Genomic DNA, 14,057 nt, shown 5'->3' on the forward strand with positions numbered 1-14,057 from the left:
GTAGGGAAGGCCAGTTAATGAGCAGTAACACTCAACCCTGGCTGCATGTAGGGATCACTTAGAGTACTTTCAAAAATGCTTTTGATAACCCAGGTACCCCTCCCAGACCAAATTAATCAAGAATCTTTAGGGGGGCCTTGGCATCAATATTTTAAGTTCCCCAAGTTATTTTAATGTGCAGCCTGGGTTAAAAACCACTGGATTAGACATTGAGTTAGACCAGATTGGGAGAAGTTTGAGCTTTAGACTGTGAATGTTGGAGAGCTGTCATCAACAGGGCTCAAGAAGTGGCTTCATTTAGTAATTTATTTCTTCATTCCACAAACAATGATTGAAGGACTGGGAATACAAAAATGTATAAGACACATGACAGGAAGTTCACAATCTTGTAGGGGAGACACCAAAGACAAGTTTATTGAAGTATTCTAGATGAAAATGTAATGAGGATTCCCTAAAGACTCAATGGAGAAGATGACCATTTTGGTCCTGCGTTAAAGGGAGAATCTGGAAGTGGTACACAGAGGAGGTGTACAGAAAAGCTGTGGCTGATGGCTGAGTGTTTTCCAGGTGAACGGTGGCGAATGGCCATTTGTAAGTGCCCTGTCTCAACAACTGGTACCACCATGCACAGGGTTACTGACAAAAGAGGCTGTGTCCGTCTTGGTTAGACAACACATATCCCCAACACATACCACAATAGCACGCATATAACAGATGCTCAGGTGTTTGATAGGAATGCCCTTCTTAGAGGTGACTTGAACAAAGCTGCGGGAGCCATGAGATGTCATAGCTTGTTTAGGCAACTAGGTCTTTGTATAGCTGGCTCGTGTGGTGAGAAGTGTGAGCTTGATCCTGCAGTTAACAGAACCGTGGAAGGATTGCAGATGATCACAGCTGGCAAGGTTACATACCTGCTGGGTACATACGTGCTGCTCTGCCTTGCAGGTTCTTGTTCTGAGGACGCCCTCCCTCCCCTCTCCCCCTTTCCTCTCTCCTCCCCTTCCGCTCTCTCTTTCTCTTCCCCCCCCCACCTCCTCCACCCCACACACACCTCCCCAACTGATTGTGATCCTTTTCTGTTCCCACACCCAGGACCGCTAAATGGGAAGTCTCTAAGATCTTTTTTGTCCCTAAAATTATATCATTTATAATGGTAATTTGTGGCATTCTACCAAGTCTGAGCCTGTATAACTTATGCCATTACTTCATTAATGAGAACCGTGAAATTTGAGGTTCTTCAGCCTTATAAGCAGGAGTATGCGATATGTTACAGCGACTGCAGTTTTACACCAGAATTCCAAGCTCGAATATTTTCCCCTCATATATTCTCTATACTTATATATGTAGGCATAAAAATGTTCATGTTTGTGTATTTCACATGTTTTACATGCTATCCTTTTACACTTAAACTCCATATAAATGCTCTTTGCTTCTATTTGTATTCTCGTTGTGCCTAATGGTGGTCTCAGTTTTTCTGTTTGTTTTTTTTTTATTACCTTAACATTTAGTCGGTCAGTTATTGATCAATTGTGCTATATTCCAAACACAGCTAGATGATGGAAATACAAAGAGGACACAAACTGTCCTGCCCTCAAGGTAATTGCATTTTAGTAGGGAGACAGACATGCAAACGATTACATGTTATGGGATACATACCACAGTAGACGTATGTAGAAGGTAAAGAAGTCCTAATGAGGAAGGCAGAGTCATTTTCCATCAGGGGAAGTCAAGGAGAGTTGTCACAGAAGAGTGATGCCAAAGCAAGGATGACAGGAACAGAAGGGCATTCCAGGCAGAGATGGCCACGTGCAAAGGCCCCGAGGCCTGTCAGCGATGGACTGTGTTGGGGAAATCAAATCACTCACTGTTGAGTGGGCCATGAGTGTGGTGAGAAGGAAAAGCCAGGTCATAGAGGTTCTCATATGACGCCAGCAGTGGCTTAGGTCTTATTCTGAAGGAGGTGAGGGGTGTCATGTAAATATTTTAAGCCAGAATTGTGTTTTGAAAAGGGCGCATGGTGCCATGGAAGACTGATTCAAAGGGACAAAGCACAGGCAAGGAGACCAGTGAGGAAGCCGCTGTGATAAAGAGCACAGGCTGGGCATGTGAATGAGGAGTAGACGTGATGGATCCTTAAAGGCCGTGTTAGCAGGATGGAACGGATTGGATGTGAAGGGTGAGGGAGGAAAGGTCTAGAGTGATGTAGACAGAGGGATGTAGATGGTGTGGGGTTATTGATTGAGCTTTCAGGAAAATAATCAGCGTGTAGGATTGTGCAGAGGAGAAGTGAGTTCGGTTTTGGAAAAGCCAGATGGGAGAGGAGGACAGGGCAAGGGATTCAGAAGCATAAATATTTGAAACCAGTTGAGTAGGTGAGAGTACTCAGCACCGTGTGGCGTGAAGAAAAGAGGAATGGAGATGTTAACATACATTAAAGGAAGTGGGAGGAAAGAACGCATATTTGTAACCGGGGGAGGAAAATTTCCCCCAGGTTGAGAATCTCTGGATTAGAGAAATGAGGTGGGTTTTCTGCTGTGACAGAGTCATGAATTAAAGACCACAGTAGGAACATTTCAGAATAGTTGTAGGTAATAAAAGGAGGGAGTGCTTGAGAATGGTGTCCCACGGTGGGGAGATCTAGGAGGACAAAGACTTGCAAGAGGCCAGGGTCTAATGATTAGATTTGAAAGAAATATTAATGTTTGTTACGCTTTTTATAGTAGCAATGAATGAAAAAAAGAGTCCAAATATCGAACATTAAAAGTAATATTGTGGGAGAAACTTAAATGACATGGAGGAGCGTTTATAACATTAAGTAAAAAAAAAATCAGGAGACAAATCAAAATGTACGTGTGGTGAGGGAGGGACTTTTCACAGGCACAGAAAAAAGCATTCACTGAAATGGTCTCTGGCTCATTGGGAGACAGTTGATTTTAATTTTCTTCTTTGGGTTTTTCTGTATCTCCTCAATTTTTATAATGAACATGTATCACTTTGGTAATTAAAAAATTATATTAAGAAATTAGGGAATATAAAGGTGACGGTGCAGCCACTAAAATATTTTAAAACAATATTTAATATAGGGAAGTATTCAGAATACAGTTGATAAGGCAAGATAAACTATATTTGGTAGGGTCCATGTTTTAAATTTAAAAATACGTATTTTTGTATCTATGAATGAAAAAAATAAGGGAACTAGTAAGTGTTAAGAGTAGTTATTCCCAGGGTGTAACATTGTGGGCAGTTTATCTTTGCTTGTATGTCTCCACGTTTCCAAATCTTCCATAATTAGCATGCTGAGTAGTATAGGGTAGTGGTTAGGAAAAGGGTCTGTGAAGCGATAAGGCTTCAGCTTGAATCATGTCTCTGCCCTCTGAGAGCTGTGGGACCTTGGCTGAGTTATTTCGCTTCTCTGTGCCTTGATCTCCCCATTGTGAAACGTGGTAGTGGTGACAACTACCTCATAGGTTTGTTGTGAGAATTGATTGCCCCTTCATACAGGTAACGTTCTCAGGATAGTGCCTGACACCTAGGAAGCAACGACGCGTGTTAGCTGTACTTATTATTACTGCTATTACTTTTATCATCAGGAAAACAAACTTTTAAGAATTAACAATTCAGCAGTCGTTGGTAGCCTAATAACGAGCAGTTTCAGGGGCTGGTTGGATAGAAGCTGAATTGCAGTGGGTTGAAAGGAGAAAAGAAAGTAACACAGCAAAATACAGACTGCTCCACAGTAGCTTATATGGGAGCACGTTTGTCTTGGGTTTGCAGCCATGTAGTTTTATTTGATTTGACATAATCTTGACTCTCTGATGTACGCTTTAATTTTTAAAACTAAGTGAGAGAGGCAGACAAAACAAGTTTATTGGTGTGATTGACGAAACCTGTAAAGTTGATCAGATTACTCTAGAGCCTAATGTCCCACCTTTGCTATGTTTGTTAACTTTCATAAAGGGGCACTGGCTTTATAAAGATAGCAATCAGAAATATGATAATAAAATATTATAATTCAATATCATCAATTCATTGATCCTAATAATAGCTACATTTCTTTTTCTTTTTGGTAATTTTATTCTTTTTTTTATTTTTATTTTTGGCTGCGTTGGGTCTTCGTTGCTGCACACGGGCTTTCTCTAGTTGCGGCGAGCGGGGGCTCCTCTTCGTTGCAGTGTGCGGGCTTCTCATTGCGGTGGCTTCTCTTGTTGTGGAGCATGGGCTCTAGGGCGCAGGCTTCAGTAGTTGTGGCACGAGGGCTCAGTAGTTGTGCCTCGCGGGCTCTAGAGCGCAGGCTCAGTAGCTGTGGCACGTGGGCTTAGCTGCTCCGCGGCATGTGGGATCCTCCCGGGCCAGGGCTCGAACCCGTGTCCCCTGCACTGGCAGGTGGATTCTCAACCACCGGGGAAGTCCAATAGCTACATTTCTTTTTCTTACTGTATGAAAACCTAACATCAGAACACTCTGCTCTGACTCTGTGTCACAGAATAAGAATTTGGGCTACGATGAAACCTTACCCACGCAGTTTTACAGCATGTGCATCACTTTCTTTCATTTGCCTTACCCACAGAAGGAGCTCAAAAAGTGGGATGAGTTTGAAGATGTTTTGGAGGAGAGGAGGCATGTCAGCGACCTGAAATTTGCCATGAAATGCTACACACCTCTTGTCTACAAGGGAATTACTCCTTGCAAGCCAAGTGAGATTAAATGTAGCGTTCTCAACTCTGAAGAGATTCATTATGTCATTAAACAGGTAAGTGATTCCCCCTTCAGCCATAGCCAGAATTGTTCATTGTCAGCATGTTCTATCTCTTCTTGATTCTGTGAATTTATTTTGCTATTTTTAATGTATCTTTTTAGATTTTGCTATATTCAGCACATTCATCAAATGTTTATTGTACCCAGTAATGCGTCTTAGCCTCTTTGCTAGACTTTGTGTCTAATAGCTAGTTGAGCAGTGTTCTTGACCTCTTAAGTGTATAGTCTAATAGGGAGTGATGACAGTTGTGCAGTCAATTACAGTGAAATATGATACAAGACATTGCTACTGGGAGGCCAGTGTACAGGGGCATTAATTAGTTATAAGAGCAACTAATTTTGTGTAGGGAGTTAGAGAAGTGATTTTATAAATGAGGCCTGAAAGATGTTTGGGGGTTTTCCAGGTGAAGTGGTGAAGAAGAGTGTTCCTAGCAGACCAAATAACTTTATCCCTGTGGTTTTCAAACCTCATGGCACATTAAAATTATTCAGGGAGGGGCTTCCCTGGTGGCACAGTGGCTAAGAATCCGCCTGCCAATGCAGGGGACACAGGTTTGAGCCCTGGTCCCGGAAGATCCCACATGCCACGGAGCAGCTAAGCCTGTGCGCCACAGCTAGTGAGCCTGCGCTCTAGAGCCTGCGAGCCACAACTACTGAGCCCGCGTGCCACAACTACTGAGCCCACGTGCCACAACTACTGAAGCCCGCACGCCTAGAGCCCGTGCTCCACAACAAGAGACACCACCGCAATGAGAAGCCCATGCACCGCAGCAAAGAGTAGCCCCCACTCTCCGCAACTACAGAAAGCCTGCGCACAGCAATGAAGACCCAACACAGCCAAAAATAAATAAATAAATAAATAAATTTTTTTTAAAAAAGGAATGTTTAAAAAAAAATTATTCAGGGAGCTTTTAAAAATCCCTGTGCCTACGTCTCACCCTCACACCAATTAAATCAGAATGTCAGGAGTGAGGAGCCAGGCGTCCAAAGTTTTTTAAAAGCCCAGTCAATTCCCAAGTATAGTGAAGTTTGGGAACCACCAGCTTATTTTAAGGAGAAGCGCGCGTGTATGTTCATGATGTTGAGAGGTGTTCGATGGAACCAGACTGAAGAGAGCAAAGGAAGGGCAGTGACAAGAGTTGGACTGGAGGGGAAAGCCGGGGCCGTGTCGTGAAGGGCTTTGTAAACCGTCCAAAGGAATTAGATTTATCCTACATACAGTGCAAAGCCGTGGAAGGGTTTCCGGTTGCAGTGCGGCACGATCAGTTTATGTTTTAGAGGCGCCGTTCTGCCGAAAAAGGAGACGGGAGGGCTGTGTGTGCTGCTCCTGCAGTAATCCCTTGGTAGGATCGTAGCTGCCTGGACTGGCAAGTGGTTATAGAAACAGAGAAGTGGACAGACTTAAGAAATGACCAGTCGGGTGAATGAAGTGAAGGAAAGAAGAATCAAGGCTGTTAGAGCCATTCACTGAGATAGGGACGTAGAAGAGGGCTTGGGAGAGAAGCTGTGCTCTGTTTTGCACCAGGGTTGGAACCCGGGCCCAGACCGTGACAGCGCAGAGCCCTAGCCACTGGACCGCCGGGGAGCTCCCAGGAAAATTATTTATTATCTTTATTATTTGCTGTCTCTTTTATTCTGATTCGGACATATGACCTATGCTCTTAATCATATTGTTGTGATCTATCTTGGGGTATCTATTAATCTTGTCTGACTGAACTTATTTCATAAGTGAAGTCAAGTTTCTCTCTCTCTCTTTTAAATTGCTGTATTCCTGGTGTCTAGCACGTAGTACACATTCAATAAATATTTCTTGAATTAATGAATGAAAAAAAAAATACTTTGGTCCTATCCACAGAGATTCTGGTTTAATTGGTCTAGGTTAGGACCCAGGCATTTCTCTTTTCTTCTTCTTCTTTTTTTTTTTTTAAGTTTCCCCATGTAATTCTAATGCACAGCCAGGTTAAGTGTGACTGTTTTAAGCCAGTGTTTTTCGGACTTGAATGTACTGCTGAGAAGAATCATATAATCGAGGTAGATTGGAAATATTTTAAATTCTCGGTTACGCAGCACCCTTGGGCCCTCTGTGTTACCCAGTCATTGATTGTCTCCCTAGTAAACTCTCTCCCTGTCTCCAAAACGGCAGTTTCAGTTGCCCCATTCTCCTTGAACCTCCAACCCTACCTTCTCTGCTTACTCTGGACAGATGACTTCTCTTCCTACTTCACAAAGAAAATGTAAGCCATTATATAAGTGAGGGCTGTTTCAGCTCCCTGAGATCTGGCTCCTAACTTACCTGCATCTAACACCCATCATTTTCTTCCTCCCTCCTACTAGAATGGAACAGGGGTCCCCTTCTGTTCGAGTTTAATCCCCACCCTGCTCCTTTGCTCCGAATTCCACCTCCCCCCTCCTCCTCGGGGACTCTGCTCTGTCCTCTGTCCCCTCAGTTGTCTCAACTTCTTCCTTGTTACCGGCTCTTTACCATCAGCATTTAACATGCTCACTTCTCTTCCAACTTAATTAGACTTCCTTTGACCACATTCCTTCTCTACTTACTACCCATCTCTTCCTTTCCCACTTCTGCTCTGCTCTTTGAAGAAGTTGGCTGTGTTTTCTATGCTCGTTGCCCTACTTTCTCACCCTTCGTGTACCACTCAACTCACTGGAATCTGTCTTCCAGCGCCCTGTAGGAGCTCTTCCCAAGATGGTGAATGACCTCCTTCCTCGTGGCTAAAATCAACCTCATTCAAATCCTGGATAGCTTTTGGTACACGCTCTCTCCTTTCCCTGACACCGTACTCTCCCGCTTGCCCACCTCATCTTTTTGATTATTTCCCAGTTGTCTTTATGGGCTTCTCTTCCTTTGCCTGTCTCTTTAAATGCTGCTGTTCCTCAAGATTTTGTTCTCGCCCCTTCTTATCTACCCACTCGCTGGGCAGTTTTATTTATTGCCAGAATTTTAAGTACCTTCCTTATGCTAATGTCTCCGTATCATAATATTACTATACAAAAATAATATATTATTGTAAGTAATATAGATAATTAGTATCTGTTGCTTCAGCCCAGATCTCTTTTGAGTTTCATACATATATTTTTATAGTTTATTGGGTATCCACTTGGAAATTCTAAAAGCACTCCAAAAGCATTCAAGATGTCTAAATCAAAGTCTTGGATCCACCCCACCCCTGTACTGTGTATATTCCCCCCTCCCACCCAGATTGTCCTGTCTCTAAGAATGCCCCCCCCTCATATGCTAGTTGCTCGAACCAAAACTCTGGATGCCATCTTCAGCTTCTTACTCTCCTCTCACACACTCTCAGGCACTAAGAGCTGCTGATGTGCTCTGCTAAAAATGACGTACCCTTCTAAAAATAGCACTTGTCTACCTCTTCCCATCCCTGCTGCCGCTTCTCCAGCTCAGGCTGCCTTTATCTTGCACAGTGCAGTAGCAGCCATTGAAGGGGCTTTAGCCAAGGAAGGATGTGATGACTTCTGCGTTGAAGAGACTGCTCAGGTTTGTGACGTGGAGAAGAGACTGAAGAGGGACATCACTGGGGACAAGGACTTGTAAGACCGTTGCTTCTCTCAGGTTTCCAGGGAGAGGGATCTGTAGGGACAGCATATCAGTTGGGCAGATGAGAAGCCCAGGTGCACAGGTTAAGAGGCCGGGTCATTCTCTTCTTCTCTGCTTTCCTCCAGTGCCTTCTGAACAAACCGGCCTTTTCACCTGTGTTCTTCACCTATCCAGGTCCTTCCTGTCCCCAGGGGTCTTGTCTTTCCTACTCCCCAGCCTTCTCAACTGGCTCAGACGGGCATGAGCATTTTCTGTCTCGAGGAAGGTCCTCTCCTGGCAATGCTCCAGTGCTCTCTTTCCCTTCTGATCCTGATTCCTCAGATGTGTAGGCTGTGGGACTTCCCTGGTGGTGCAGTGGTGAAGAATCTGCCTGCCAATGCAGGAGACGCAGGTTTGATCCCTGCTCAGGGAAGATCCCACATGCCACGGAGCAACTAAGCCTGTGCGCCACAACTACTGAGCCTGTGCTCTAGAGCCCGTGGCCACAACTACTGAGCCCGCGTGCCTAGAGCCCGTGCTCCGCAACAAGAGAAGCCACCGCAGTGAGAAGCCCGTGCACCGCAAGAAAGAGCAGCCCCCGCTCGCCGCAACTAGAGGAAGCCTGTGCGCAGCAACGAAGACCCAACACAGCCAAAAATAAATAAATAAAATAAATTTTTTAAAAAATCAGCTGCAAAAATCTACTGAAAGTAACTACTAAGTGTATGCTCTCGGACACTAGATCTTGAGCAACAACTTATTTTAGAGAATTTGGATGTAAGCTTAAATTATATCAATTTAAATTAAGAAGAAAACATACCATTTTGAGTTATAGAATAACATTGGTCCATTTGGAACTGGTCCTACTGATTTGAGCAAAAAGAATTTTGACTTCTTTTTTTTTTTTCCAGAAATTTATCCTTGCTTTCCCTTTTCTTGTAGCTTTCCAGGGAATCCCTTCAATCTGCCGAGGTCCTGCGAGAGGAAGCCTGTGAGATCCTGGATGAAATGAACCACAAACTGCGTCTGGGAGCCATTCGGTTCTGTGCCTTTGCCCTGAGCAAAGTATTTAAACAAATTTTCTCGAAAGTGTGTGTAAATGAAGAAGGTATTCAGAAAGTGAGTATTGCTTGTAAAAAAGCAACCTCTTCTTCAATCCCTGACAATTTATTCAACTCAAAGGCATCCCGCTTTGCACTAGATGAGCAGGCCCTGGTTAGCAGGTGGCATCCAGCCTGAGCAGAAAAGACTCCGCCTCTCTGCAGGGTGTTTTCTCCTCGTACCTTCAGATCTACAGGCTTCAGACAAACTAACTTAGTCACTTAGTTACAGACTTTACAGACTAACCTAATGTCAGATGTTCACAGAGTTACAGAAGTAGTACAAAGAAGTTCTGTATATTCTTCACCAAGATGCCCCTACAACATGTTCTTTTTCCTTTCCTCACACACGTTTCTGGTGTGTTTTCCCTATAAACAAGGACATTCTCTTACGATGTAATTATCAAAATAAGCAAATGAACATTGACACAGTGCTGGTAGTACAGATCTTATTCATGTTTCACCAGCTGTCCCAGCTGTGTCCTGTCTAGGCAAAAGAAAGTCCTGCGTCGTGTGTTACAGTCAGCTTCTGTATCTCTTTAGACTCTTTTAATCTAGAACAATTACTGAGTCTTTGTTTGTGTTTCATGATACTACTTTTGAAGACATCAGGCCAGTTATATTCTAGTGTCCCTAGATTTGGGTTTGGGATGTCTTCTCGATTAGGCTCAGGCCGTGTCCTTCTCAGTGTATCAGCCCAGAAGCACGTGGCCTCTGTCTGCCTGTTCCTGGTGATGTTCACGTTCATCAGTTGGCTGCAGTGCTCTTTGCCACTGTAGAGTTACCCTTTGTCCCCCTGTAATTAATAAGTATCTTGGGACAAGAGGCTTTAAGGATGCTTCAGTGTCCTGTTTTTTATCATACTTTCCTCCACTCGTTTTTACAGCCACTGATGTTTTTTGCTTGAATCAGTTATTACTCTTACGATTGCCAAATGGTGCTTTTTCTAATTCTATCACTCCTGTCATTTAATTGTTTACTTTTTTCTGAAAGTCAGAGCTTTCCCTATGAAGATTATTTCTATTCATTTGTTTTTAATACCTTTTTTCTCTTACTAGGAAGCGCTTACCTTCACCGGCCTTCCTCCTCATGCCTTTTAATGCTTTGTTTTTATTCAGTCATTTGCTTTGCTTCCAAGTATTTCTTCCTGCCGTGACTGATTTCTAGATTGCTGACTTAACCGTCTGCATCTCTGTCGGAGAACGTTTGCTACAGTGTTGGGAGCGGGGGATATTGCTGGCTACGTCTTAACTGATCGCAGACTACCTTGCCTCAGTGGGTTACATATTTAGATTTCAGGAAGACAGACACACCTTGACACAGTGGGTATTTTGGGGATTGACAGCCCGAGGAGTGGATCGGGGAGCTCGGATGCATTCCCTCCCTGCTACGAGGCACCCACTCTCCCTGGCAGTGAGCCCGGTGCATAGATAGAGAAATACCAGTCCTTTCCTTGGTCCTAACAATTGGTAATTGTTTTTAATCTCCCTGAGAGGAGTTTTGTTTTCTCTTCCTACAAACTAGCAGTCAGTCTAGCGCAGTGGCTGACAGTTGACTTTCATTCAGACTGACAGATCCAGGCCTAGCTCCACCATGTGTTAGAGGCGTGGCCACGTCACAGATGAGGAAGCTGAGGCTTAGGCCTTATGTACAAATACGTGGCATTAAACAGCGCCTGTAAAGTGCTTAGTCTGCTCCTCAACTACTACGTGTTAGTGATCATCACCATCGTTGTTACGATCCGTAAAATTTATCTTTTTGCTGTTCTTGCGTTATGGGAGATTATTTAACTAGAACTCTGAAGTAAGTTCTGCGTACGTGGTAGGGAGACAGAAAAACGTTACTCGTATTCCCTCTGTACATACGCACGTTCTTCCATTTTCTGATTTAAGATACGATTTTAATAATATGAAAGCTGAAATTATTCAAAGTGTAACATTTGTTTTAAAGCTACAGCGAGCCATCCAGGAGCATCCTGTTGTTCTGTTGCCCAGTCATCGAAGTTACATTGACTTTCTGATGCTGTCTTTTCTTTTATACAACTACGACTTACCTGTGCCGGTCATAGCAGCAGGAATGGGTATGCATTGGTTTTCTCCCTTTTTTTAATTATAAAAATTAAGGCATTCACGGGAATGATTTTAACAGTGCCGAGGTTATTTGAAGAAAATGATGAAAATAACCTCTCCCTTCTTTCTTTTTTTTTTTTAAATTAATTTATTTATTTTTGGCTGTGTTGGGTCTTCATTGCTGTGCGTGGGCTTTCTCTAGTTGCGGCGACCAGGGGCTACTCTTTGTTGCGGTGCGCGGGCTTCTCATGGCGGTGGCTTCTCTTGTTGCGGAGCACGGGCTCTAGGCACGCGAGCTTCAGTAGTTGTGGCTCACGGGCTCTAGAACTCAGGCTCAGTAGTTGTGGCTCACGGGCCTAGTTGCTCCGCGGCACGTGGGATCTTCCCGGACCAGGCCTCCAACCCATGTCCCCTGCATTGGCAGGCGGATTCTTAACCACTGCGCCACCAGGGAAACCCTCTCCCTTCTTTCTACCAGTCCCAGTGTTTAATAGTTTGGATTCTGTCCTCTGCACTGCGCTTTACTGCACCTACCCAGACGTCAGCAAGCATATATGCACATAGGGTTTTTGGTTCAGGTTGAAAAATGAGATTATACGACCTGGATGTATTACTTGCTGTTGTTATTTTTATTTGATAATATATCAGTGGCTATCTCTGTAGGTCAGTAAATAGATCTAAATTATTTTACCATGTTTTTCAATTGTGGTAAAATGCACAAAACATAAAATTTACCATCTTCAGCATTTTTAAGTGCACATTCAGTGGCATTAAGTTCACATTGTTGTCCTGTCATCCATCCACAGAAGTCTTTTCACCTTGCACAACTGAAATTCTGTCTCCATTAAACACTTAACCCCCCATTCTGTTCTCCCTCCAGCCCCTGGCACCCAGCATTCGCCTTTCTATTTCGATGAATCTGTCGGCTCCAGATACCTCCTGTACATGGAGTCAAACAGGATTTGTCCTTCTGTTGCTGTCCTATTTCACTCAGCATAACGTCCTCAGGGTTCATCCGTATTGTAGTGTCTGTCAGAATTCTCCTTTTTTAAGGCTGCATAATATTCCACTCTATGTATATACCATATTTTGTTTATGCATTGATCCGTCCCTGGACACTTGGGTTGCTTCCACTTTTTGGCTCTTGTGATTAGTGCTGCAGTGAGCATAGGTGAACAAATACCTGTTTGAGTCTCTGCTTTCAATTCTTCTAGGTATGCACCCAGAAGTAGAATTGCTGGGTTAGATGGTAATTTTATTTTTAATTTTTTGAGGAACTGCCATACTGTTTTCCACAGTCACTGCACCATGTTACAATCACACCAACAGTGCACAAGGGTTCAGTTTCTCCACAACCTCACCAACACTTGTTATTTTCTGTTTTTTTAGGGGTTTTTTTTGTTGTTTTTAATAATAGCCATCCTAATGGGTGTGAAGTAGTATCTCATCATGAGTTTGATTTGCATTTCCCTGGTGATTAGTGATATTGAGCATCTTTTCATGTTCTTGTTGGCCAATTCTATATCTTCTTCGGAGGAGTATTCAAGTCCTTTTGGTTGGTTGTTTTCTTTGTTGTTTAATTGAAGGAGTTCTTTATATGTTCTGGATATTAACCCCTTATCAGATATGTGATTTGTAAGTATTTTCTCCCATTTCACTCTGTTGATTGTATCGTTTGATGAGCAGAAGTTTTTAATTTTGGTGTACAGTCGGCCCTCTGTATCCACGGGTTCCGCATCCATGGATTCAACCAACCATTGATCAAAAATATTCAGGAAAAAAAACTCCAGAAAGTTCCAAAAAGCAATACTTGAATTTGCCATTCACAGGAAACTATTTACATAGCAGTTACATGGTATTTACAACTGTTTACATAGCAATTGTATTAGGAATTATAAGTAATCTGGAGATGATTTAAAGTGTATGAGGACGTGCTAGGTGATATACAAATACTCTTCCCTTTTATATAAAGGACTTAAACATCCAAGTGTTTTGGTATCCGTGGAGAGTCCTGGAATTAATGCCCCACAGACTCCCCCCAACCCCAGGGACAGCTGTAGTCCAGTTTATCTGTTGTTTATCTTCTGTGCTTTTGGTGTCATATCCAAGAAATCATTGCGAAGTCCAATGTCATGAAGCTTTTCCCCTATATTTTCTTCTAAGAGTTTTATCGTCTTGGGTATTATATTTAGGTCCTTGATCCATTTTGAGTTAATCTTTGTATGTGGTGTGATTTTTTTTGGTAAGGTTCCAACTTCATGTCTAACATTTTCATTGCTATATAATATTCAGCAGTGTATATGTATCATAATGTGGTAGTTTTGCTGTTACAAACAAGCTTTCAATACATTTTCATATTAGTGCTTTTATTTCTGTAGGATTGATTCCAAAAAGTAGGATTGCTAAGGCAAATAAATTGTTTATCATCTCCCTTATAAGCTAGCCAGGAAAGCTGGGGTTCAAGCCTACACCTTTGCTAATAAACACAGTAAACAGTAAGGTAAAAACTGCCAGGACCTTAAGCACTTTGAAAGCATTTCCATCTATATAGACACGTGAGGAAGTTATTTGAAAATTAGG

The 14,057-nt window shown here is 42.9% G+C and overlaps 1 protein-coding gene across 1 annotated transcript in view; it reads left to right on the top strand.

Moving 5' to 3' along the window:
* Positions 1-14,057, top strand: part of GNPAT (glyceronephosphate O-acyltransferase) — a 30,866-nt gene that overhangs the window by 4,092 nt on the left and 12,717 nt on the right. Inside the window, exons 2-4 of the mRNA XM_059899081.1 lie at positions 4,568-4,750; positions 9,251-9,427; positions 11,359-11,488. Coding sequence (XP_059755064.1) covers positions 4,568-4,750; positions 9,251-9,427; positions 11,359-11,488 — 490 coding nt within the window. The remainder of the gene's footprint in view (positions 1-4,567; positions 4,751-9,250; positions 9,428-11,358; positions 11,489-14,057) is intronic.

Source organism: Balaenoptera ricei, chromosome 16 (assembly GCF_028023285.1).
Source record: "Balaenoptera ricei isolate mBalRic1 chromosome 16, mBalRic1.hap2, whole genome shotgun sequence".
Taxonomy (NCBI): Eukaryota; Metazoa; Chordata; class Mammalia; order Artiodactyla; family Balaenopteridae; genus Balaenoptera; species Balaenoptera ricei.